This window comes from Eulemur rufifrons, chromosome 4 (assembly GCF_041146395.1).
Source record: "Eulemur rufifrons isolate Redbay chromosome 4, OSU_ERuf_1, whole genome shotgun sequence".
Lineage (NCBI taxonomy): Eukaryota > Metazoa > Chordata > Mammalia > Primates > Lemuridae > Eulemur > Eulemur rufifrons.
In genome coordinates, this window is record NC_090986.1 from 63,909,464 (window position 1) to 63,935,366 (window position 25,903).

Below are 25,903 nucleotides of genomic sequence, written 5' to 3' on the forward strand. Positions count from 1 at the left end.
CTGAAGTGACAGGTAATACTAAGGGCTGAAGTCAGGGCTCGGCCCAGGCGGTTCAGCTCAACTACGTGTTAGCCCTGCTTGTTATTGGCAGGTGGGATATGGAGCAACTTCCAGTCCTGCAAGCTCCATTCACGGTAAGTACCCTATACAGATGTACCACTTTTTATCTTTCATGCCATATTTTTACTGTACCTTTTCTATGTTTAGATACACAAATACTTACCATTGTGTTTCCATTTGCCTGCAGTATTCAGTACAGTAACACACCATACAGGGGTGTAGCCTAGGAGCGATAGGCTGTACCATGCAGCCTAGGTGTGTAGTAGGCTGTACTATGTAGGTCTGTGTAAGTACACTCTGATGTTTGCACAGTGACAAAATCACTTAATGATTCATTTCCCAGCCTGTGGTCAAGTTCCAGGTGGAGGGCATGACCTGCCAGTCCTGCGTCAGCACCATCAAAGGCAACGCATGACTGTATTTGTTGAATTCAATAAACACTTGAATTGCTGTCCCCCAAATTACTTAATTATTCCGTTTTTCTCTGCTATCTTAGGAAATGCTACAGTGATTATTTTAAAAAATAATTCTTTATAATGATTAATCCCAGACTGGCTTACTGTTCCCTTTGTAGATATACAAATCAACATGTATAGTCTCCATTTTAAAAGTTATCTAAACCTTCATCTTGTTAAGCTGCTCACAAGCCTAAGTTAGAAAGACCTGCATTTTATGTGTAGGGATACAGAGATGATCCATCCATGTAATTGGGATTCATCTGAGGATAACCAGGATTGTGTACAAGTAGAAAGAAACATGATTTTTTATTATGTATCATGTATAAGAGCCTGTTCCCAAATTTCTGAAGCACACATAATAATACTGGTATAAAAACCATATCTAATTGAGAGAGTAGAAGGCTGGGAGCCTGTGAAAGGAAGATTTTGTCCCATTAATAGAGTGGCTGAGGCTACATCAGCATCTGTAGAAATCAGGAAATAACACTTGTACTGTGGTGCATTGAGAAAATAGGTCCATTTAATTTGGTGATGCACTTAAAATTTTAGGTAACGACTATCACTCTCCTGAACACCCCGGAGGACAGTGACAGAGGCAGAGCTGTGAAGTTCCTTGTTAAACTTAACTCCTGTACTTCCAGCATTTTCCCTCTCGCCTCTCTTGGCCCAGCCACAGTGCTCATTTCGCCTTGCCCAGAGAGTGTGTGTACCTACAGACTCTTTTCACAGGCATGTGGCCCACCTGCAGGTTCTGATCCTGGGGGCCTGGGAGATCTGCATTTGGAGCCTGCACCCAAAGAATGTTAATCACATTTAACCCCTGCTAAGAGGATCAGACAAATCCCCCTAGAAAGAGATACAGAAATGTGCTGTTGCCTATTCTGGGACTTGCAATTCTGCAGGACCCCCAAAGTCTGAGCTGAAAAGACTAAGTTTTGTGGGGAGGTTTCAGGTATCAGCCAGAGATAGGGAGCTCTCTTGTGACACCTGTGCCTTCCCATCTTTGGCCACAGTGCTGTCTGCCTCTGCTGCAGGCTGGCCATGCTACGTTCTGTGCATAAAGCTGCATCAGACTTTCCTTCTCTCCCTCAGAATCCTCCACATCTGCTGGATGACAAAGACGTTTCATTAGGGAGAGCAACCAGTTGGCTTCTAGGTTCAGAATCACAGAATGTCAGAGCTAAAAGGAACTCATTTGAGCCCATTCATTTTATAAATGATGTCTTTAACTTTCCTTCTCTGTATTTTATGTTCTCATACCCTTGGGATGTTTTTACACCAGTGGCTTTGTTTTTTATTTTCTCAGTGCCAGGCAAACTGGAATATTGTAGAAAATATTTAGTTATAAGGATAAAAAATGTTCTATCTTTTCCTTTTAGATCTTGTCTAAACTTTCTTTGCCTGCCCGTGACTGGGAACCAACAATGAAGCAGAGTTTTGCCTTTGACAACGTTGGCTTCGAAGGTACTGTGGACGGCCTGTGCCCTTCTCCTCCAGTGACCACCAGCATGATCCGGATTTTGGGTATGACTTGCCAGTCATGTGTAAAATCCATCGAGGGCATGATTTCCAGCTTGAAAGGTGTGGTAAGCATTAAGGTTTCCCTGGAACAAGGCAGTGCAACTGTGAAATATGTGCCATCAGTCATAAGCCTGCGACAGGTTTGCCATCAAATTGGGGACATGGGCTTTGAAGCCAGCATTGCAGAAGGAAAGGCTGCTTCCTGGCCCTCAAGGTCCTTGCCCACCCAGGAGGCTGTGGTCAAGCTCCGGGTGGAGGGCATGACCTGCCAGTCCTGTGTCAGCTCCATCGAAGGCAAGATCCGGAAACTGCAAGGAGTAGTGAGAGTCAAAGTCTCGCTCAGCCACCAAGAGGCCATCATCACTTATCAGCCTTATCTTATTCAACCCGAAGACCTCAGGGACCATGTAAATGACATGGGATTTGAAGCTGCCATCAAGAACAAAGTGACTCCCTTAAGCTTGGGACCAATTGATATTGGGCGGTTACAAAGCACTAACCCAAAGAGACCTTTAGCTTTTGCTAACCAGAATTTCAGTAATTCTGAGACCTCGGGCCAACAAGGAAGCCATGTGGTCACCCTCCAACTGAGAATAGATGGAATGCACTGTAATTCTTGCGTCTTGAATATTGAAGGAAATATAGGCCAACTCCCAGGGGTTCAAAATATTCAAGTGTCCCTGGAGAACAGAACTGCCCAAATACAGTATGACCCTTCTCGTACGAGCCCAGTGTCTTTGCAGAGGGCCATTGAGGCGCTTCCACCCGGGAACTTTAAAGTTTCTCTTCCTGATGGAGCAGAAGGGAGTGAGACAGATCCTGGGTCTTCCAACTGTCACTCCCCCGGCTCCCCGCAGAGAAACCAGGTGCAGGGCACGTGCAATACCACAGTGCTCACCATTGCTGGCATGACCTGTGCGTCCTGTGTCCAGTCCATCCAAGGCGTGATCTCCCAGCGGGAAGGGGTGCAGCAGGTATCAGTCTCTTTGGCTGAGGGGACTGGAACGGTTCTTCATGATCCCTCTGTAATTAGCTCAGAAGAACTCAGAGCTGCTATAGAAGACATGGGATTTGAGGCTTCAGTCATTTCTGCTGGTATGTAGTTGTTCTGTGTTCGAAGCATGTCCTGGGGTCGTCTCCTCTTGTCTTTGTGTCTTATAACATATTTCCTGGATGGTGCGATAGGTGAGCCCTGCTCACTGCCTCACATACCGACACTTTAACAAACTCCTGCCACCTTTCCTCACATGTTACATTTGTCAGGGTAGACGAAATACAATTTCCCAGTGTTTAGATTTTGCCTCTCATGTAGTTGGGACTTTGTATTCATCCGTTTCTGTGCTTATAACAGAATACCTGAAACTGGGTAATTTGTAAAGAAAAGGAATTTGTTTCTTACAGTTATGGGGAAGTCTAAGGTTGAGGGGTGGCATCTTATGAGGGCTTCCTGCTGGTGGGGACTCTCTGAAGTGTGCCATGGTGGGGGACAGGGGCTGAGTGTGCAAACATGTTTTCTCAGGCCTCTTCCTCTCCTAGAGCCACCAGTTCCCCTCCATGGTAACTCAATAATCCATTAACCCATGAATGAATGAATCCGCTCACCAGGCAGGGCCCTAATGATCCAGTCACCTCTTAAAGGCCCCACCTGTCCATGCTGCCACATTGGGGATTGTGTTTCCAACACATGAAATTTGGGGGATACGTTCAAACCATAGCGCACCCGAATACCAGTAACTCCTTGGATTTGGGCTTCTTTGCGGGAGAGAATTCTAACTCTGTGTTCTGAAATAGAGCATTCAGGTCCTTCTCTTACCAAAGAAACTATTATCACCTCCAGAGATTGCCCTGTTAAACAAAATAGAATAATAAAAACAACAGAACCTTAGTTTTGTCACCCAGAGACCATTTTGTTAGAAGTGGGAATTAAGAGAAGGGTGTGACAGTGACTCCCTTTGCCCTTTTGATGGCTGTAAGAGAAGAGGGAGAGGCCAGGGAGCCCCAGAGGGTCTAAAGCAAGGAAACACAGGTCAGATTATGTTTCAGAGGCCCAATCTGGTATCTGGCACGGCATGAATTGAGGCAGTGAGACCACGTGGGAGGCCGAGTGAGGAGCGAGTGGGGCTGGAGTGCAGGACGTGGAACTGAAAGACATGAGGAGCTTGGCTCCACCAAGCTTGGGGGCCGACCAGGGGCTGTGATGGGGGTGGCCATGGAGAGAAGAGGGGGGTTCTGGGTGAACCCCTAGCCGAGGTGCTAGAGGACAGTGAGTTAGAAGGGTCTTGAGTTTCAAGGGAGAGCGTGGGCTGGAGATGCAGATTTGAGTGTGGGGGCCCTGGGAGATGACAGAAACCCAGGGAGAGAGAGAGTATGGGATGGGAAAGAAGCAGAGGGAGGAAGGGGGCACAGAGGAAGGGCATCTCCCAGGACTCCAGAGCACAGAGGCTAAGGTCTGAACCGTGTCTTTCAGGGTGAACTAGGGGGAGGCCATCAGAAGCCTTGGCAGCTGCTTCAGGACCCCAGGAAGGTGGGAGCCCCCCCTGCCTTGTGGGGAGGGCCTGGGGACCACCAGTAGTTTAGGCAGGGAGTGCTGGAGAGGTGGATGGGTGTGGTGGTTAAGAGAGAGGTGAAAACAGGAGGGAAGGGCAGGTGTTGTGAAGGGCAGCTCTGTGGGTGGTGTGTTTTAACTGTTTAGGTCCCAGATGCAGGCCTTGTAAGTCCGTGTAGCTCTATAGCCTGGACTTGGACGTGACCAGCTTCATCGGCCTTTGGCTGAGCGTGATGCTGCAGGGAGCAGCGGGCCCAGCGCTGGAAAGAGCTGCTGTCAGCATCAGGGACAAGCCCTCCAAGGCTCAGGACAAGCCCCCCAGGGCTCAGGCACTCAGGGCCAACTGGACTTTGGTTTCCCACATCCTGTTTCCTATGGCCACGGAGATAACGTTTGTTTCCTTGAAAAGTTCACTCTATTGTGATTCTTTCCTGCCTCCCCTCTGTACACACAGCACATACCCTGTTGAAGGGAGTGGGTAGTCTTGGAGTGGCTAGGTGCTTTGTCTCTTGTACCAAGTTTCAGGAAGGAGTTTTTTTTTGTTTTTTTTTTAAAGAAAAATCAATAAGGAAAACAACAGAACACTAAGTCCTGTACTCAAAAGGTAAGAAATATAGTATAAGGTCAATATCATCTGTATTTGTGTGATGTTTAAAGTCTTTCCACAGTGTGGTCAGGTTATAGGTGGTAAAGAGAAATTAGCATTGAACTACATATTACATAATAATTGAATTGAGTATTTATGGCATACTAAAATATTATTTGTTTCTTATCTGAAATTCAAATTTAACTGATGTCCTGTATTTTACCTGGCAACTTTAACTTAGAATAAACCATTAGTGTGCTAATGACCATCTTTTATAACCACTTAAATGCTGGTTAAGTATTTGATCAGTCCTTGATTGATTAGGAGCCCCTTGAAGACAGTCTTCAAACCAGTGTGATTTGTTTGTCCTTGGACCCACTAACACCCAGCACATAGTAGGTATTTGTGAAGGAGATGAAAGAGGAAGTTGTGGGCTGTGACAGGCAGAGTCGCAGGTACCCCAGTGGAGGGATTTAATATAGGGAACTAATGACAAAGGTGTTAGAGAATTGAAAATCCAAACAGGCTGTTGTTAACACCAAAGATTAACAGCAACAGGAAGCCACCTTCTCCAGGGCTGGAGGATCCGAGGGACCAAGGGGAGTTACTCAGGGCCCCAGGCTGAGGTTACCTGGTGGGACCTGGGACCACGGGAACCAGGAAGGGAGAGGCAGCAGCTGGGATCCTAGTAGATGCGGAAACACTTTGGGTTTTTTTCCCTTTTCTATCCTACAGTTTTCCATTTGTTAACCTTCCATGGGCCAAATGTATTCAGAAACCAGTTGGCAAGGAAGCCTGGGAAGAACGGTTTGTAGGGTCAGGCCCCTCTCCCACCAACCCCCACTCTGTGATAGTGGAGCAGGGGGAGGGAGGGGGACGGGCCTGAGAGCAGACAGGCAAGTGACAGTCATTGAAATTCACCCCACTGAAAATACATTTAGACCTGGTTTTTACCTAGAAGGCAGCTCTGCATTTGCTCACTTGCTTGCGTGGTGTTTTTTTGAATGAGTGGATGAACGGATGAGTGGACAATATGAATGTAGTGTGAGGAGGTCACCGTCATGAATGACATGTTCCTCCTGCTCTTGTAAATAGGTACCACTTCAGAGGCACCATTCCCTCATCCCGCACGTGCTGAGGGTCTGCTGGGTCCCAGACACCATGTGACTCATTACCTCAAACTCTACACAGGAAGTGATTGAAGTGCATTGTAGACTTTAATGTGGAATTTTAAAACAGTAAAGCTTTTAGAAGAAAATGTCACGGATATTTTCACACTGTTGTGTAGACACATCTATTAAGAGAGCACAAGAAGTACTAACTATTAAAAAAAGATTGATAATTTGGACTTCACTAACATTAAGGACTTCTTTTATTAAAAGATACCATTAGTCGAGTGAAAACACAAACCACAGACTGGGAGGAGATGTTTGCAATGCATACAGCTGACAAAAGCGTCATAGCTGGAATTTATATAGAACTTGTACAAACAATCAGGAAAAGGCAGACAGTAAAGGTGTGATTCTCATGGAGAGGGAGCCAGAACTCCCAGAATGAGGGAGCGGTTAAAGGGACAGAGCCTGGAGATGAAAGACGTGGTGTAGAGGCTGGCTTCCTTCCTTACTGCCTGAGGGATCTGAGGCAAATTAATTGCTTGTCACTCATTTCTTCATCTATGAAATAGGGATAATAGTATTTACCACATGGGGCAATTTTAATGATTAAAGGGGATCATACTTAGCAGAGTGCCTGCTGAGTTACTATTACTATTATTGTTGTTATTATCATCTAATTAGAGCATTCGCCTAATCAGAAGAACAATCATTCTTGAAGTATTGGTATATTTTTGTGTATTTGTAATTGTGGGCCTGTCTCTGGTTGTGGGGAAGGAGAGACAGAGATGGAAACACCAACCCCCATGTAGCCTCTCCAAGAGCTTTAATCTGAGTATTGTCAGGCGTGAACCTCTTGTTCTGAAAAATAAATTATTGTTCTTCTAATTTGAATTATTTCTGACATTTTATCCTAGGAAACCATTCCACCAACCCTGTTGGAAACCTCAGTGCTAGCAATTCCATGGTGCAAACTACAGGTGGCGCACCTGTGTCTGTGCATGAAGTGGCTCCCCATGCTGGGGGGGCCCCTCAACACCACGACCCCAGCCGCTCACCAAAGTCCCTTCAATCCACCAGAACAGTGGCACCACAGAAATGTTTTTTACAGATCAAAGGCATGACCTGTGCGTCCTGTGTGTCTAACATTGAAAGGAATCTGCAGAAAGAAGCTGGTAAGAGATCTACACCCATGTTGAACTTGGGAATGCCGTCTGTAGACCTTGTATTCTCCCTTCAGAATCTCCATTAACTGTTTATCAGTAGCCCTGATAACCTGGAAGCAAGTTCATCATATGATAGTATTAAATGTTTGTCTGATGTTCTTGTACAGTCGGCATTCTTTTCTTTAAGAAGTATTTAGTTTGAGATAAAATACGTCTCTGAGTAAGTTAGCCATGGAAAATCCAGTTTAAAGGTCATGGTACATGCTACGGATACACTTCTCAATTGGCTTGTCTTAATATTATTCTATATTTTCCCCCTCCCATCTATATTTTCCCCCCTTATTATGAATCGATAAATAGCCTGCTTTTTGTGCAGAAGTTCCATTTTCAAATATTCTGTCCTATTGTCCCTGTAAACCATAGAATCTTGTGGAAATGCCAAAGTTTTGTCCTCCAAACTACATTCCCAATACTTCTAAGCCTGAAAGTGCAAGAAAAATCCTGTCCCATTTTTTTGTTTGGAAAAATATCTTAACTGTGACTCTACCTTGCCACCAGAGTCACTTTCTTTCCTCATCCCAGTGGCTCCATGTATCTTTTTGCTGGATCTCTCTGGCGTTTAGAATCAACCCTGAATTTGAATGACACATTTTTCCAGCCTCTCGTTCACTATGTTTTATACCTTCCTGGAGCTCTGGAATGACTGTTCTCAAACTGAGGCGTTAATAGGAGTTTCTTCCTCATTCGTAACCTATAGTTCCCTGATGCCTATGTTTCTGTTCCTCACTTGGATGGCTCATTTTTGTCCCCTGTGGCATTTTTGTCCCTTATGGCATGCTTTCTAGCACATCATTCCTTTCATTTATTTGAATGAGATTTCTCCCCACCCTCCATCCCCCCAAACTAACACAATAGTGTTAGCAAGATAGGCTGAAATTTCTTTTTCACTCCTGATAGCTATTAGAAACTGAAAAAGTATAAGGAAAACCACTTTTGAAAATTCTTAATTTTTTTCCTTGTATGAAAGTATCTGGAGGAAAAACCTATATCCTTTCTGTAACAGTAGCTGATGGCATCATGGGTGACTGACCTAGAGTGTGGCCCACAGGCCAGAGCATGGGCATCACCTGGGGCTGGGCAGACATGCAGAATCTCAGACCTCATCCTAGACCAACTGAGTCAGAATCTCTTTTTTAACAAATAGAGATTCCCTGGGTGATTCATATGCCCATTACAGTTTGAGAAGCATTGTTCTAGAATAGTGGTTTTCCAACTTGCCTGTCCATTAGAATCACCTGGGAAGCTTTTTAAAACAAACGATGCCTGGCACCTACACTGAGAGATGCCAATTTGACTGGCCTGGGTTAAGGGCCAGGCATGACAACTGTTAAAAGCTCCCCACACAATCCTTATGTTTGCTTATCCCAAGTTTGGGAACCACTGTTCTAGAGACTTCTGGGGAGATGTTTTTCTTCGTTAGATCACGTTGAGCCCCAGAGGCCTTGGCCAGCGTGTTACAACCATGACCCGATGGTTCCAGGTGTTCTCTCCGTGTTGGTTGCTTTGATGGCGGGAAAGGCAGAAGTCAAGTACAATCCGGAAGTCATCCAGCCGCTCCAGATAGCTCAGCTCGTCACAGACCAGGGCTTTGAGGCAACAGTCATGGAGGACTACGCAGGCTCAGTTGGTGAGATCGAGCTGATTGTAAGTGTGATAGCTGTTTGCAGATGAGTTCTGGTAGCAGATCATCTTTGTGATTAGCAAATTTCCCCCACCTTCGATATATCCTGTTTGTTGTTGTTGCTGGGTTTTCTGTTCTGTTTTCTTTTGAAGCCAACAACGACTCATTCATTTTGTGCAGGAAGGTCAGTCATATTATCACGGGGGGATCCCACCAAGTGCATCTGGGGTGTCGGGAGGAAGTGGTGGTGACTCGCAGGAGTACAGGAGAAGGAGGAATTAAAAGCAGTGGGCTGTCCTGTGCTGGGTGCTTTGGGGGAGGCTGAACATGAACACAGTCTTTCCGTGCTAAAGAGAACCTGGCATACCTGCAGGTATCTTGAGGCAGACCAGGTGAGGCTGCGTGGTAGCAAGTGCCGTGCAAAGATGGAGTGGGCTTGTTTGTAGGCACCCTCAGTCTGAGGCAAATGCCCAAGGTGGTGGTAGTTGCCAATGTGGGCGGGGAGGTGTTGTTTCCCATCTGTCCGTTGTTACCTGCCACACATGTCAACAAATCATTGAAAACATCGGGTGTGTCTGGCACCTAGAACATGCTGTGTTTGAAAGCACTTCTGTACACAGCTCTTTCTGTGTAAACAAAGAGTCTTAGGAGAACCCACAGAGAATTAGTAACGCTGCTTTACCCAGATGAAAGAGTCTTCTACTCGCCTCAGTGCACGTGGTCACTGCTATCAGTGCTAAGTAAATGTTTGAGGGAACGTGTTGAGGGTAGAGTGGCATGTGAGCTCCCGGAGAGTGGCCTTCTCTGTGGAGCAGGTCCTGTGCTCTGGCTGGGCGCCCCTGGGAGTGGAGGGTGCAGCCCGGGTCAGCCAGGGAGAGGCACAGGGTCCCTGCTGCACAGCTCTGGCTCCACGTGTGGACCTCTCTGCCTGCGCAGACTACTGCATGGAAATAAATACTGCAGGAGTGTTACTGGAAAAGGGGAAACATTTTTTCCAACAGTTTTTTTATTGCAGTGTTCTTTTTTTAAAACTCTGCTGTATCAATAGTTATTTTGTCATCACACGTTCACAGATATTTTATGGAAACGCCTATATTTAGTATTCTAGGAAATGCTGACTGCTGCTACTCAGAAGAGTGAACTGTTTGATTTGCCTGATGCAGTGATATACCCCAGCACTGGCACGGCACCCTGAGACTCGCCTTCTCACGTCAGGGTGCACAGCGTGACATGGCAGAAGTGGCTTCGGCTCCGGCTGGGTTTGAATTCTGGCCCTGTCGCTGCAGGGACATTTCTTAGCTTGCTCTGGGGAGGCTCACTTCATGCTGCAGCCGGTGGCAGCTCGCAGCAGACTGGACTCTGTGCCTTGCTGGTCATGCGACTTTGGACAAGTTCTAAAACTGCAGTTTTGAGACCTACCTTGTGGGGTTGGTGTGAGCAGCACGGTGCCTGGGACAGTACCAGGCACGTTGCAAGTGCACAATAAATGCTACCTCTCATTATTATTATTATAAAAATAAAAGGAGAGCATAGAGGCACCATTGGACTATTTGGAGACTTGATAAAAAATTCTGTTAGTGCAGCAGGTAAGCGCCTAAGTTTGCTTGATGGTCCTCGCTTTCCAGTCTTTTCCTTGGTCTCATGCCGAGTTGAATGCATTCTGATTCCAGATGAGCTGCCCTCGCCTTCCTCCCGGATTCCAGATGGGATTCTCTCATCTCTTGTGGTATTTATTCTGGGGTCACTGATGCAAGTTTCACAGTGTAGCTCCAGTCATGTCATTCCAATGCTCATTGCCCCTTGGTGACTTCGCGTCGAGTGCCGGCTTGGCAAAGTTTTCAGCTGGCTGCTCAAGGGCCTTCAGGCTGTGGACCTAACCAACACTACAGCCTTCTTTCCTCTTCCTCTCGCATCCTGGGTCAACCAGCCTGGCTGTTGATCGCTGTCTGAGCACCTTGTGCTGTCGCTGCCTTTTGTGTTTTCCAAGCTTCTCCCTCTAGGGGTACCCTTACCTTCACCTGTCAACACCCTGTCCACACTTTGGGCCTCCGATCCATCTCCTCCATCAGTCCCTTCCTAAGTCCTTTCCTCCTGCTGGTATTGACATCGCCAGCCATGGAGCCAGCAGAGCACTGAAGTAGGGAGGGTACAAGCAGCAGCTGCAGACCCCATGCCAGCGACACTCGGGATTACAGAGAGTATTTCCGCAGTTCAGAGGGTTTTGCAGAGGTGCACATGCTTACCCTTTGGAGACAATTTTTATCCCAGTATTGCGATGAGATAACTGAGACAGGGTGGAGAGTAGCTTATGAAGGCCCATCATTGTCAGGGCCAGAAGTCATGCCCTGGTCTATTGTCATCTTCTTTGTGAGTGACTATCTCCTGTACCCGAGTGGACAGAACCACTGTTTATGTCCCTGAAGCCACTAGGGGCACCCTGAGAGTCTTGCACATGGGATTTAGAGGTAGGGTCCAGAGTCTCGTAGGGTCCAGAGACTCAAGAATGTCACTGCAGAGGGGAAAAGGCTCGTGGCTGCCTGTTACCCAAGCTCCCTGAAGTGCCTTTGATAACAGGCTCATCTTGATCTTAGGTCTGTGGGTTTCTTGTCATCCTGTGTTGCAGATCACAGGGATGACCTGCGCCTCCTGTGTCCACAACATAGAGTCCAAGCTCACAAGGACAAATGGCATCACCTACGCCTCTGTGGCCCTTGCCACCAGCAAAGCCCTTGTTAAATTTGATCCGGAAATTATCGGGCCACGGGATATTATCAAAATCATTGAGGTAAGTCATTCATTAAAAAATTATACTCACCTTTTTAAAAACAGTAATATATAATCATTGAAGGAAAATGAGAAAATAGAGCTAGGCAAAAAGAAGAAACAAAAATCACCTCAAATCCTTCAAGTTTTTCCGCAGAAATAAGCTCAATCATTTTAAAATAAACTGTGAAGATAAGTAAATATTAAATAATCTGAGGGGAGATATCAGTGAATGGGTAAGAAAAAGGTGGGAAAAAGACATTATCTTTGTTTTAATTTCAGATATTCCTTGAGAAATAGCAATATTGTCAAGATACCTAGTACATAGGGTTCAATCGCCTAATTGTAATTTTTAAGTATTCTTTATGTCTGTACCAAGTATCTACAGATGGGAGAAATGTTGGCATTGCCTTTTCCCACTGTGGGAGGCCTGTCTTGTGGGGAGTTGGGTCATTTCTGTATTAGAAAATCAGAATCTTCACGCATGCCCTACCTTCTGCTCCCTCCCTCAGTTTGTCCACAGACGGCATTTCCTTGTTAAAATGTAAACCAGAGCAGATGCTTAAGAGAGTGTGTGTCAGAGCTGAATGGGTTAAGACAGTCAGAACTGAACAAGGTTAACCTGCAACAACTAGTGGCAAGAATAAGTTTAGTGGGAACTACTGCTTAATGCACCTGCTTATGAAGTGAGACATCTTGTACCAGGCTTAATATAATGTCCTTAATTTTCTCTTCATTTTATGTGGGGTGTGTGTATTTAAAGAGAGACTTTGGTGCACGGCCTAGTGGTGCTTTTTGACATGGAAATGTTGACACTTCCGCTGATTTAGGGCCTCACCGTCGAAGGCAGATAACACAGCTGTTTTACCAAATGAGGGAAGGTCCTCAGAGCGGTTAAGTGACTTTGCTCACTGGTACCCAGCACCTAGCACTCCAACCCAGACTTAGGGCTCCAAGCTCAGCAGCCTTTCTGTTTCTCCTGCACCACAAATCCTAGAGAACGGTAGTGGTGTGGCATTGGTGAGGCTCCGCTGTCAGACGATGCAGCCAGCAGTGAGGAGAGCGGTACCTGCAGACACGTCTCCGTGACCCTTTCCGGGCTCTACTACCCTCTCGCGCCTCCGCCCAGCCCACGAGCGTGGCACGGCATCCTCTCTGTCCTCACGAGGCACAGTGCCAGTGTCTGGCCTCCATTCTTGCATCTCTGGGGCATCTTTTCCTGATGTATTTAGGCTGGTATTAGATGTGAAAAGATTTGTCTTTAAACAGTCTTAGATTCTCTTTCTCCCACCATAACGTTTAATTCTGGGGTAAAAGTCCCAGCACCAGAGTTCTGGGGTCCCTCTATATTGTGCTGACTGACATTTCCTAACAGTTGTCCTGCATATATTCATGAAGAGTATCAGAGACTTAGTGATCAGATTAAAGTGGTGACGGAAGTGCTTGAATCCATGAGAAAAGCACAAGATTTAGGCGCAGTCTGTCGGGCCACAGTGGAAGCCACGTTCAGCTCCAGTGGGAAGAAGCCAGGGCTGGAAGCCTGGAGACTGGAGCTCTGATAACACTGTGGCTTTGGGCACGGCCTTTAACCTCTGACCTTCAGCTTCCTCGGGCATGGAATGAAAGTACCTGATTATTAAGTATTTGGGATTCTTTAACTCAAAAATTCTGAGTTTTTAAGTCAACACTGATCAGCTTTGGGGCCTGGTGATGCTATCGAGCCAAAACCCGCTGTCATCTCTGCTGACAGAAGGAATAGGAATTCCCATTCAATGCCTTCTTCTTGGGGATGGTTCAGTCCCTAAGCATAACAGGGTCCTGAACTTCTGAACAGGGTTCGCAGGGCAATTTGGGTAAAGAAGTTGTGAGAGGAAACCCACTATAGTCGTCTGAGGCACTTTTAGATTCTTTCTCATTTCCAAAGCTGTAAAGTGCTTTCTGCCAATGCATGTTTTAACCAGGTACCCCCCTCCTGTATCTCTACCCTCTCTTTTAATAACAAGGAAATTGGCTTTCGTGCTTCCGTGGCCCAGAGAAACCCCAGCGCTCATCACTTGGACCACAAGATAGAAATAAAGCAGTAAGTAGAACCCAAAAGATGAATTGTAGCTCCTGTCTAAGTGTCTTCCTCTCCCTGGGCCTCTGTGGTTCATGCCTGCCGGTGTGCTTGCTGCCCTGGCTTCCCCCAGTGCCTCCACCTGGGTTCGTGGCCTTTACCCTGGGAACCTTAACCCTTTAATACAGCACTGTCCAAATGGAGTTTCTGCGATGATGGCAGTGCTCTATGTCTGCACTGCGCAGTATGGAAGCCACTAGACACATGTGCCTAGTGAACACTTGAAATGCAGCTAGTGTGACTATGGAGATGAATTTTTAGTCTTTATTTAATTTTAATTTAAATAGCCACCTGTGGCAGGTGGTAACAGTGAACAGTGCTTAGAGTGGGAGGGAGGAAAAGAGTGTAGATATTTTCAGACTTTATTTGTATGGGTTCTAGAACAAGAATTTGAGGACAGGCATCCTGGCTGAGTGGAAAGAAAACGGCCTGGGAGCAGGAGACCTGGGTTCGTTCACTATTTCAGATGGTCACTTATTCCTTCAGTAAACTAAAGGTTGCTGTGGTGTGCAGGGCGCTGTGCCAGGTGCTGAGGATGCCTAGGGTGTCTTTCCACCTTAGAGGGGCTAGGAAAGAGTGAGTGAGCAATGACAGCAATGTTTCAGGCAGATTCTGGAAGGTCTAGGAAACCTCCGACCAGGGGACTTAAGATCTAAGTTCAGAGAATGAGTGGAATTTTGGAAGGCTGAAGGAGTCGGCGGGGCTGGAGGTGGCAGGCAGGGAGTGAGGGTCTTCTAGGGGCCTTTGGAGACTTCTGTGACTTGGTGTGATTGGCATGCTGGGCACAGGAGAGGCATCTAGGGGGTCATGGGGGGTGACTGGCCATGGGCAGTGGCCTGAGAGCCTAGGACTTCAGCCTCACAAGCCACTGGTTTCCAGGCCGTGCCTAAGGTGCGTTAGAGGTTCTGCACCCTCTTGGTTGGAATTTCATGAATGCTGCAGCTAATGTGAGGCCACAGCTGGCGGCCATGACCCCTGATTTCAAGGTTTGGTGTTCCTCAGGACAGCCGCACTCTTCTCACTGACTCTATTTTAAGTAATTGTTTAAACATTGAATATGTAAATAAGTTTACACTAATAAAATGCTGCTTTTATATATTTTTTTTCTTTGGGGGTTTGTATTTGATTGAATTTTGAACAAAGAGCTGTAGACAGCCATAGGCTGAGGATATTAGACCTCGTTCGGGCCGAGTGTTCAGCTTCTGGGCCTCAGTTGCCTCACCTACGAATTGGAGAGGACATATCAGCATGTACAGGCAGGGGCCGGGCCTGGACATCTCCGGGACATCCTTGCAGCGATGTGTGACCTTTCGATGTTCCCTCAGATGGCTGGTGTCAGGAAGTGATCCTTAGTTTCATTTTAGCCCTTGCTGGTCTGTCCTAGACATGTGATAAAGGCTAGTCTAAAAGCCCGATCCTCAGGAGGGGACCTGCCTGTAATCCAGGTGACAAGTGGTGTCTAATCTATCTGTGTTGCTGCCTTTGCTTTCCAGGTGGAAGAAGTCTTTCCTGAGCAGCCTGGTGTTTGGTATTCCTGTTATGGGTTTAATGATCTATATGCTAATACCCAGCAACGAGCCCCATGAGTCTATGGTCCTGGACCACAACATCATTCCAGGACTGTCCATTCTAAATCTCATCTTCTTTATCTTGTGTACCTTTGTCCAGGTGCGTGTCAGAAAGATGGGCAGACCTCTGCCTACATGCCTGAGTGTGACCAGTGGATATTCTGCCTCTTAGGCTAAATACAGTCCTTTAGCTTGGTTTAAGTGGCACTGTATTGCAGTCTTCCTGCCCTACCCAGGAAGCTGCTGCTTTTTTTCCCTGTCTTATGACCAGATTGGAGGGTGGAGGTGTCCTCCAGTGTAGGGGACTAAGAAGGTCTTGGTTGCACTGTCAGTTTCACGGTTGATTGCATGTGATCAAAATTCTCCCTGGAATAGCAGCATTCTCCCTGCAAGAACTGGTGAACCTGTGTGTCACCAATTGGCATATTACTTAGCTTAATGTACCATTGTTGTTAGAAGCAGCAGCTGGATCACTCTGGAACTCATGCTTCTATCTTGAAAGACAGAGATGTAGTCCTTACCTTTGAGGAAATTATAATTTAAAAGAGACCCACCTCAGGGAATGTCTCCTCTGGTGGTGATAGTAAGGAACTAGATGTGTGCCTGGTGGGAAGTGTGCCCTCTACGCATATATTTTGGAACATAAAACTAAACTCAAAACTGTAATGTTTAGGAATATTTGGGGGCAAGCATTTATAGGCTGAATTTGGTTTTTTTTCTATATTTTTAAAATTACAAATATAATGTACACTTCCTATAAACAATTTAAGCCATATTGAAGTGTGAAAAGGGGAAGATACTCTTTTACTAAATGCATCCTGCCCCAAGCCCAGTGCCATTCCACAGTGTTGCCATAGTATTATTAATAGTTGAGCATGCATCTTTCCAGATGCTTATCTATACGGAGAACATGCACACTTGTGTTTATCTATGTATTGTGTATGTACGTGTTCACATAATACATACAGACTTTTTAAACTGAAATGGTATATAAGATATACTGATGTGTAACTGATTTTTTTACTTAACCATGTATCATGGACATCTTTTATGTCAGTGGTTTATAGATAGAGCACATTCTCTTTAGGGACTGCATAGCAGTGTCCACAGTATAAATGAATCATAATTTTTTCCACCATTTCACCATTCTTCTGTTAATGGACATTTGCATTGTATGCTCTGGGTTTAAAGGTCTGTCATGTTCTGGTTCATCATTGCTGTAGCAGAAAGTGTGTTTCATAACCATCCATCACAGAGGGAAAAGTGATGTCAGCACTGTGCACACAGCTAGAGCTTTCCTTGTCTTGCAGCTCCTCGGTGGGTGGTACTTCTACGTTCAGGCCTACAAATCTTTGAAACACGGGTCAGCCAACATGGACGTGCTCATCGTCCTGGCCACAAGCATTGCCTACGCCTACTCTCTGGTCATCCTGGTGGTCGCAGTGGCCGAGAAGGCTGAGAGGAGCCCCGTGACGTTCTTCGACACCCCCCCCATGCTCTTCGTGTTCATCGCCCTGGGGCGGTGGCTGGAGCACGTGGCAAAGGTACCAGCAGCTTCAAGGTCAAGAAGGAGCTGCTCCTTTAGTAACACAAACCCCAGTTCCTCTGAACACTGTGTTTAGAATTACTAATTATACACAATATAGAGACAGACTTAAAGAAATAGGAAACCTCCATATAATTAGGTGCTCTACTCACTAATCTCCAAATTGGATGCTACTTCTGAAATCCCAGCTAATCTGGTTAATTATTATATTAAAACCTTTGTTCAGGTGTGTTGTGCAAAGGAAAGAACCCTGGCCTTCAGGTCAGAGCCTATGTTGTCTCTTTGTGCATAGCTGAGTACATAGCTGTTAGTCTAGAAATCCACATCTCCACCTCAGGGTCATGCCATTTTTAACACCCTCCAATGACCCCAGCATCGAAATGTCTTCTATAAGACAGTGCCACTCAGGCCCTAAAAGAATAAAAGAAAGTGGTCAGTGAGCAGCCTGGTATTTGTCTCCGATCTGAAATGTAATTCCTAGAATTCAGTTTCACAGGCAGTGACAGTGTGTGGCAATGACTCACATGGCTGCGGTGCGTAACGCCTGCCCTGCAGAGCCTTCTGCTGTACAGCGTGGCTGTGGTAGGGAGCTGCCTTTTCTCCAGCTGTTTCTCTCACACCTCTAACGCCAGGCTCTGGGTCTGGGGCAGGTCAGCTTATGATAGCTCTCACGTTACATTCTGGTCATTTCCTAGAGCAAAACCTCAGAAGCCCTTGCCAAACTCATGTCTCTGCAAGCCACAGAAGCCACCGTTGTGACCCTTGGCGAGGACAACTTAATCATCAGGTGGGTTGTCTTCCTCAGAAGTCTTTGATGAGTTTACATCAACGTGTGTGGTACGATTCAAACACCCATCACGTAGCGACGTTGCACTAGACCTTGTGAGGGCGAGCAGAGAGACGCTTCTGGTAGGATCCCTCCTCTCAATCCAGTTATAAAACAAGGCATTTAAGTATGAAAAAGCAAACGAGTTGGAGGAGGTGTCTGTATGCTAAATGGCAAATAAGAGGCATAGATGACCAGTATGCCCAGAACTTGGAAGAGGAAGGCTAATGGTGGTCAAGGAAAACCTCACAGAGAACATGGAATATGAACTGGGCCTTCCTTGCAAGATTTGGATTCAGACAGGCAGAGAGATAAGGGCTTCAACTTGCCAAAAAGTAAAAATGGGAGGAGGGGTATTTATCTTCCTCATAAGGTTGCCTGATATTAGAAATAATAATCATTATCATTATTGCTGGAAACTCATATTGCGTTTACTGTTTGCCAGACACTATTCTAACCTCTTTGTATTTCATCTAACCAAAGGGGGACTAAAAACTTTTATGCATGGGACTGTTAATACCCTTAGTTTGCAGATGAGGAGATTGAGGTTCAAATAGGCTAATCAATTGGCCCATGGTCACAGAGGTATTAAGCAGTGGAATTGGGATATTCCAGACTGGTGGATCCAGAGTCTATGTTTTTAATCCTTATACACATTGAACCTTAAAGCATATTTAATAACATGGAAATTTTTAGAAATGAAAGCTTCTGTATTTCCTTGGTTAGCCTCTTTTTTTATATTTGGAGCAATGGTTATTTCAGGCCTCCTTCCCATTCCTAAATCTCTCTCTGGCGCCACCACTTGCCCCTTTAGCCTGTGGTCTCACTTCTGACTCTGACAGTAGAAGCATTGAGAATGGAAACCCACCAGTCCCCTGTCCCCTGTCACTCGGCCTGCACAGCTGGCCTCCTCCCCACACCTCCCCCTCCTGCCCAGTGGAAGGCAGTGGGGGAGGGGCGGCTGCTGGGGCCTCAGCTCAGGAGCCCTTCTCCGTTGGTTTTCTCTGTGGTCTTCAGCGGCTCTGTCTTTGCTGATTCTTACCATCCAGTGTGATGTGGACTCCAAACTCTCTGGTTGTCAGAGGCGACAGCCTCTGGCTCCCCCCCGCCCCCCATGCCCGGTGCCCACTCATCAGTCTGTTACCGGTGCCAGTCTGCGTAATCGTGTCCTCTGAGGCTGGGAGGGCCAAGGCAGCGCCCCTGCTTCCCCGTGGGGTTGGTGAGCCTGCGCAGAGTAAAGGGACCAGTGAGGGCCACACAGGTGCCCGGGAAGTTCATGAGGCGCAGGCTGGCTGTAGCACAGCACTGGTTTTGTTCCCGGCGCAGGCTTTTAAGTAATAATCATAATTACAGTAGTGAGAGCTGAGATGTGAGTCCCTGTGATGTACCAGGTACACTCCTCAGCACTGTGCACAGATTGTCTAGTTTAATCCTGACAGCCATCCCGTGAGGTCAGTACTGTCATCGTCCTGCTTTCGTCAGGAAGAGCCTAAGTTCAGTGAGGTGAAGTAACGTGCCCAGAGCCCCCGTTAGTCACCATGCCATACTGTCCCCGGGGGGGACCCTGCATGATGGAGCACTTGGCGCTCTGCGCTCCCAAGGCTGGTGGCTCTGCAGTAGTCACTCACTTTGGCTTCTTATTAAATTAGTGACATGAAAGTTCCTGAGGAGTGAACACGTTCAGACGGGGAGCAATGTCTGGACTCCCCTTTCCTCCAACTCGCCCTGCTAGATCCGCTTTTCAGTTGGAAAAGCCAGTGGTTGCTCTGCTGGCAACCGCTGGAACTGCTCCAGTGACTGAACACAGGGGATAGGCATCTGCCTGAAGGCACAAGCCAGCTGAAATGCCCGTGACACGGGCCACACCTGTCATTACTCAGCTCCTTTCCAAGGATGGTGATTCATTTTCGGGCTGAGGGCACACTGGGCCGGACTACTGCCATCACAGCATGGCGGGAACATGTTGAAGCCAGAAGCCAGAAGACCACAGTTCGTTCATTCTGGCTTTTCCTCAGATGGGCTGTGTGCTCAGAGCACCTCCATTAACGCTTGCTGCGCAGTTCCGGGGTGGTCATTCCTACCTGCCCTCCCGACGGGGTACTTGGGGCCCATGGTCATCACACTCTGCTCTCCTAGGCCGAGGCCACTCCCTCTGCCGCCCAATGCAGCAGTCCAGGCCTCTCCTGAGGGGCTCGACCATTCTGTACTGCGAGGCATGTTGGGTACTGCCCCCCACCCTCCAGTCACCTCTGCCTCCAGCAGGGAACCTCCTACATCTGGGCCTCTGTGTGTGTGAACAGTCTGTGATGCCTTCTGAAGGCCCCTGGCGCTTCCTGAATAACTGGCTCCTTTAAGCCAAGCTCCCTCCCTCCCTCCCTTTGCCAGGACACTTGTCGGTTCTCTTTATCCTCAGTCTTGGGTGATGAGAGCATTTATAGGTGCAGTCAATCTGGCGCATTGTAATTTCTTCCCTTGCTGCTGCTGTTTAGTCTCCTTTGTGGACTTTCTTTGCTCTCCCTATGCCTTAATTATGGATGCTCTCAGGGTTTGGGTGGTGGTCCCTTTGTATTTTACAGACTTTCTGGGACATCTTGTCTCCCCTGTGTCTTCAGTTAACAGCCTTGGGGAGCTCATTCCCAAACCCGCCTCCAGATCCGGTGGGAACCCTTCTCTTGAGTGGCTCGCAAGGGCTCAGAGCTCCCTCCCCTTTCCCTCCAGATTCTCCCACTTCCCTGGTGCCTGTCCATCTCAGGGGGTGCCAGCCTCACACCAGCTCCCTGGGCAGAGCCTGCACATCCTCTGCAGCCCCTCCCCTGCCTTCCCCCACACTTCTGGGCTCCCTTCTCATGGCTCTAGCTCCTTGATCTCCAGGGCTGCCATCTGCTGCCCCCACGGCCCCCACACTCATCCAGGCCCCTGCAGCCTACCCCTAAAGCACCAGAGAGGTCTTCTCGTTGCCGCCAGCTTGCAGCCTGTCTCCTTCTAAGCATTTCCATGTTCAAATCAGTGAGCTTTTGGAAGGCACAAATCAGATCACATTACTCTATAGTGGAAAATCCTTCAATGACTCACCGTCAGGCCTGGCTCAGACTGAGCACTGTGTGACATACACGCTCCCAAGCTGGACGAGTGAGACTGCTGTCAGATGTTAAGGAACTGGCTGCACACACGCACATGCTTGATATTAAAGGCTAGCACAGCCCGGTCCCCAGTCCCCCATGTTGAAATTTTCTGTTATAATTAGAGGGGAAACAAAATTACAAGTTTTATCTAGAGCAGTGACCATTGCTTTTTGTCTTATGTTTGCTGAGGAAGGCGAGTAGAGAAGGGGAGGTAAGCGGACTGCTGGCAGAAGCCTTAGACCTGAAGAAATACTGAGGAAAGCCCACCACTCAGCATGGGGGGGGGGGCGGGATCAGCTTCTGAAGAAGAACTGCTGCTGGGAATTCGCCAGAAGGAGCCATGCTAGCACCCATAAAGGGCTGTTCACTTTAAGCTGTTTAGAGTTAGAAAGATGTGCTTAATTTAGATCAAAGGAGAAATTCAAAGTTAGATTAAGCAGAGATTAGCATTACTAAAGATTTCTTAGGCACCAGTTGGACTGTTGTGCCAATTTTCTGTAAGTCTCCCTGCAGGAGCAGACATTTTAAAACTGAGTAATTTCTGCTGAGGGAAGGGTCTGCCCTTTAGTCCTCAGGGTCTTTTTTTCCTAAAGTGAAGCGGCTGCTCCTGCTCCGCACGTGGTGACATCTGGGATGAGAACTCTAGGTCGCAGGGACGGGGCCTCAGCAGGGGTGTGAGCTGGACCTCTCCATCGCTGGAAGACTTTAAATATAAGCTGAGAATGTTCGTGAGTGGTCGAGGTCCTTCCCTCTGGCTTGCTGACCCACCCCAGCCACCAAACTGATTTTCACACACCTGCTCCCCGCGCTGAAGGCTCAGCCTTTGAGAGCGGCTTTTCAGTATTCCATTGATTATGTTATTGCCATTGCCGAATTCACTGTCTTAACTGCCCATCTACGTCTCTGCTTTTAGCTCATGAGGCTGTAAACCCCCTGAGAGGAAGGCTGCACTTTGTCCCCTTTGTAACCCCAGCCTGGCCTGCTACCTGGGTCACAGAGGCCAATCAATAGTGAAAATGTGATTAGTAAGAATCGCCAGCATTCTCTGGGCACTTACCGTGTGTCAGGCACCGTGCTAAACACTTTACACGTGTCTCGTTTGATCCTGGGAACAAAATCGCCATTGTAGAAAGGAGGAGACTGTGGCTGTGAACCAGGCCTGTTTAGGTCGGAGGCACCTGCTCTGGACCCCAGGTCACACTGCTGCCCGGGGACTCTCCCCAGCATCTTTAAGGCTGACTCTGAGTCCCAGAAGGTCAGAGCTAAGTCTCATTTGCTCATTGTCCTGATACCTGGTGCACAGTGGCCCACAGCGATGCGTGGTAAATCTTGGGGGCTTAGTCTTATCAAGCAGCCTTCATTCCTCAGCACTTGGCACCCCTTAGAACTGAGGACCTGGCTGAAAGCAGGATGTGTTCACACCCTTGGAGGGGAGGTGGGAGCATGGTGGGTGGAGCTTGGCCTTGGGAGGCCAACAGTCCTCTAATCCTCACTGCAGAGAGCATTCCTGAACAATTTTTTAAAAGGAACTTATGGATGCATTTTAACATACCTGTCTGTATATGCTGATTACTAAGTTTTGTATATTTATGCCTAGCAACATCTAAAGAAGTATGTTCAATTTTGTGCCTTTCTAAGAAGTCTTCAGATTTTTGCTCAAATAAGGGTAATATCATTTACCTTGTATGTTTTTGGGAAGATTCAATGAAATAAAACATGTAAAAGTCTAGCATGGTACCTAGCACTCAGTAAATGTCTATTTTTTTCCCAAATAAGGTGGCCTTTTGTGCCCATGATAATTTAAATGTAGTCTTTGTAGAGTGAAAGGAAGGTATAGAATAGCCCCCAGGCCTGCTTTTCTGACTTTTTCACCATTTGCTCATGAGCCCGTGTTAAAATACAGTTACTTCTATCTGGGCCATGTGGTGCTTCCAGAGAGGTGCCGTCCGGTGGCCTTCAGTCCCCCGATGCCTCCCTCCCCTCCTCTCTCTCCAGCATCATCTCTCTCTCTGCAGGGCCCTTCCCGCCAGCGTGCAGTTCACACACACACACACACACACACACACACACACACGCAGTCCCCACCTTGACCCAGCCCTCCCCTTCTGCTCTGTTTCCCTGTTTCCTTTCACAACAAACCTTCATTAAAAACTTGACTTTAGCTGCAGTCCGTGTTTCCTCACCTCACATTCTCTCTGCCCATTCCAGTTGGGCTTTTGACTCGAACAGTTTCTGAAATTGTTTTGGCCAGTGCCACCAAATAATCTCCATGTGCCCAAATCTAATCCTTGCTTTTTTAAAATCCTCATTTCAGCCTCATCAGCATTTCCCCCCTTTTCTGTTTCTTTGAAATTTTTTTCTTATTGCTATATAACTGGCATGTACTGCGACACAGACCCTAAGTGTAGAGTGTGATGAATTTTTGCGTGTACTTGCCCCATGGAGCCACTTGTGCAGCCTTTGGTGGAGCTGATGGGTGCTCCCTTCTCCCTTCTCCCAGCTGTCTCATTTTTCCCCTGTGTCACTGGCTGATCCTTCGGCTACTGCTCAACCTCCAGATAGTGGAGTATCCCAGGGCTTAGTGCTAGGACCCCTTCTCTTTTCCCTTTCCACTCTGGGGAAGCTCATACCGTTTCATGGCTTTAAGCACCATCTGTGTGTGACAACTCCTAGATTTGTACCTCTAGCTCTGACCTCTTCTCTCCACTGCAGACTCATATTTTCAGCTCCCAAGTTGACATTTCTATGTGGAGGTCAAATAGGCATCTTAAACCCGACATGTCCAATGAAGCTCTTCACGCCGTCCCTTCCCTTCTCTTCCCTCACCCTCCCTCAGCTGTTTCTCCATGGTTGTCTCCATCTCATTAAATGATTTCTCTATCCACCCAGTTGCTCAAAATAAAAATGTGGGGCTCCTCTTTGATTCCTCTCTTGACCTTCATATCTATTGCATTTTTCACATGCTGTGGATGCATGCCCTGGAAACAGCCTGCCTGTTTCTTCTCCACCTCCAGTCCAAGTCACTGCTGTCCTTTGCTGGGGCTGCTCTTCTGGCTTTTGTCATTGCCCCTACAGCTCATTCTCATGCAGTGGCCGGAGTGATCACTTGAAAACGTGAATCAGATTGTATCACTTTCCTGCTAAAAACCTCACATCCAAAGCCTATTCTTGGCTCTAGGAGACCCGTCAAGAGCTGGACTCCACTTGCTTCTCTGACCTCACCTTGACCTTCACTTACTTCCTGCCAGCCATGCTTCCTTCCTGCTTCTCAAACACATACTTCCTGCCTGCCTTAGGCCTTTTTGTTTTCTCTCCCTTGAACTTTCTTTCCCCACATGTTGGACCTTCTTGTCAGTTAGGTCTCAGCTTAAATGTCATCTTCCAAGAGAAGCCCTCTAGTGACATTATCCTGGTTTAGTCCCATCCTAGCACTTATTTAATACCTGATACTGTCTTGCTTGTGTGTTTCTACTGCAGAATTTGTCTTCTTGAGGGTCAGGATTTTGTTATGCTGTTCACAGCAGTATTCCCAGTGCTTAAAACAGTGCCTGGCATTTAGTAGCTGCACAATAAATATTGATTCAATCTATAAGTGAACAGATAAAGTGAATGCTGTTGTCCATTTTAAAGCAAATGTAATGTAACTAGCCCAACAGTTCATCTAGAACCTGACCTGGGTGACAGTGCAAGAGGGTGAGCTGCTGTGAGTGGCTGGGTGTGTGACTTGAGTGGCATTTGTTGCAGAGAGGAGCAAGTCCCCATGGAGCTGGTGCAGCGGGGTGACATCATCAAGGTTGTCCCTGGGGGAAAGTTCCCAGTGGATGGGAAAGTCCTGGAAGGCAATACCATGGCTGACGAGTCCCTCATCACAGGTTAGGTGGCTTGTTTCCCTTTGGTGGACATCACAGCAGTTGCCAGGTCACGGGAATGCTGGACGGGACTGAGTGAGTGTTGGTTATCTCCTCTCTACCTCCAGGTGAAGCCATGCCAGTCACTAAGAAACCCGGAAGCACCGTGATCGCTGGGTCTATAAACGCACACGGCTCTGTGCTCATTAGAGCTACCCACGTGGGCAATGATACCACTTTGGCTCAGATTGTGAAATTGGTGGAAGAGGCTCAGATGTCAAAGGTAATGAAGAAATTTAAAAAAACAGTGTCATTTCAGTTTCCCCATTTTAGAAATTATTTCAGGGGTTCCATAGAATCGGGCAATTTTATTGAGTAAAGATTGATTAGTAAACGAGGGAGGTAGGAATCCCAGTCTTTATCCATGCGTGTGGTGTTTCATTTCTTTGTAGGTTGTAATTTCCCGTGGTCTTGGTGTTTTATTTTCGTAGGCACCCATTCAGCAACTGGCTGACCGGTTTAGTGGATATTTTGTCCCATTTATCATCGTCATTTCAACTTTGACGTTGGTGGTATGGATTGTAATCGGTTTTATCGATTTTGGTGTTGTTCAGAAATACTTTCCTGTAAGTTGAATGCCTTGGGCTATATGGTTGTTATGTTTTAAATAATCTACTGCCATTAATCCTACTCATTTGTGTCTTAGACTCACTGAACTCTAATTATTCATTATGTTTTATTTGCTTGCTTCACTTATTGGCAACAAAATCTAAGCCAGGCTAGGATGGTCAGTCACTTCCCTTCTGCAGGTTCTTATTAAAGTTGCCCTTTGCTTTCTACCTAGATAATTTTCACAGACACCAACTGGCTCTCAGTTGTAATGCCGGCACTTACAAAATGCATTATTGGCCATTTTTGAGGTTATGAGGCATACATCATAGAAAGTAGTTCACTTCGAATTTTCATGGCATGATAATTTAACAGA

At 46.9% G+C, this 25,903-nt stretch overlaps 1 protein-coding gene across 5 annotated transcripts in view; it reads left to right on the forward strand.

Moving 5' to 3' along the window:
- The window catches only part of ATP7B (ATPase copper transporting beta), a 65,824-nt gene that overhangs the window by 23,781 nt on the left and 16,140 nt on the right, over positions 1–25,903 (forward strand). For 2 of the 5 annotated variants that reach the window (XM_069467697.1, XM_069467696.1), the window contains 12 exons: positions 1,898–2,648; positions 2,982–3,130; positions 7,200–7,457; positions 8,989–9,152; positions 11,753–11,914; positions 13,896–13,972; positions 15,502–15,676; positions 16,887–17,120; positions 17,818–17,909; positions 24,815–24,942; positions 25,047–25,201; positions 25,410–25,544. In XM_069467697.1, coding sequence (XP_069323798.1) covers positions 7,247–7,457; positions 8,989–9,152; positions 11,753–11,914; positions 13,896–13,972; positions 15,502–15,676; positions 16,887–17,120; positions 17,818–17,909; positions 24,815–24,942; positions 25,047–25,201; positions 25,410–25,544 — 1,533 coding nt within the window. In that variant the 5' untranslated portion in view covers positions 1,898–2,648; positions 2,982–3,130; positions 7,200–7,246. Of the gene's footprint in view, positions 1–1,897; positions 3,135–7,199; positions 7,458–8,988; positions 9,153–11,752; positions 11,915–13,895; positions 13,973–15,501; positions 15,677–16,886; positions 17,121–17,817; positions 17,910–24,814; positions 24,943–25,046; positions 25,202–25,409; positions 25,545–25,903 lie in introns of all 5 variants that reach the window. The other 3 variants (XM_069467692.1, XM_069467695.1, XM_069467693.1) reach the window with 2 other exon arrangements.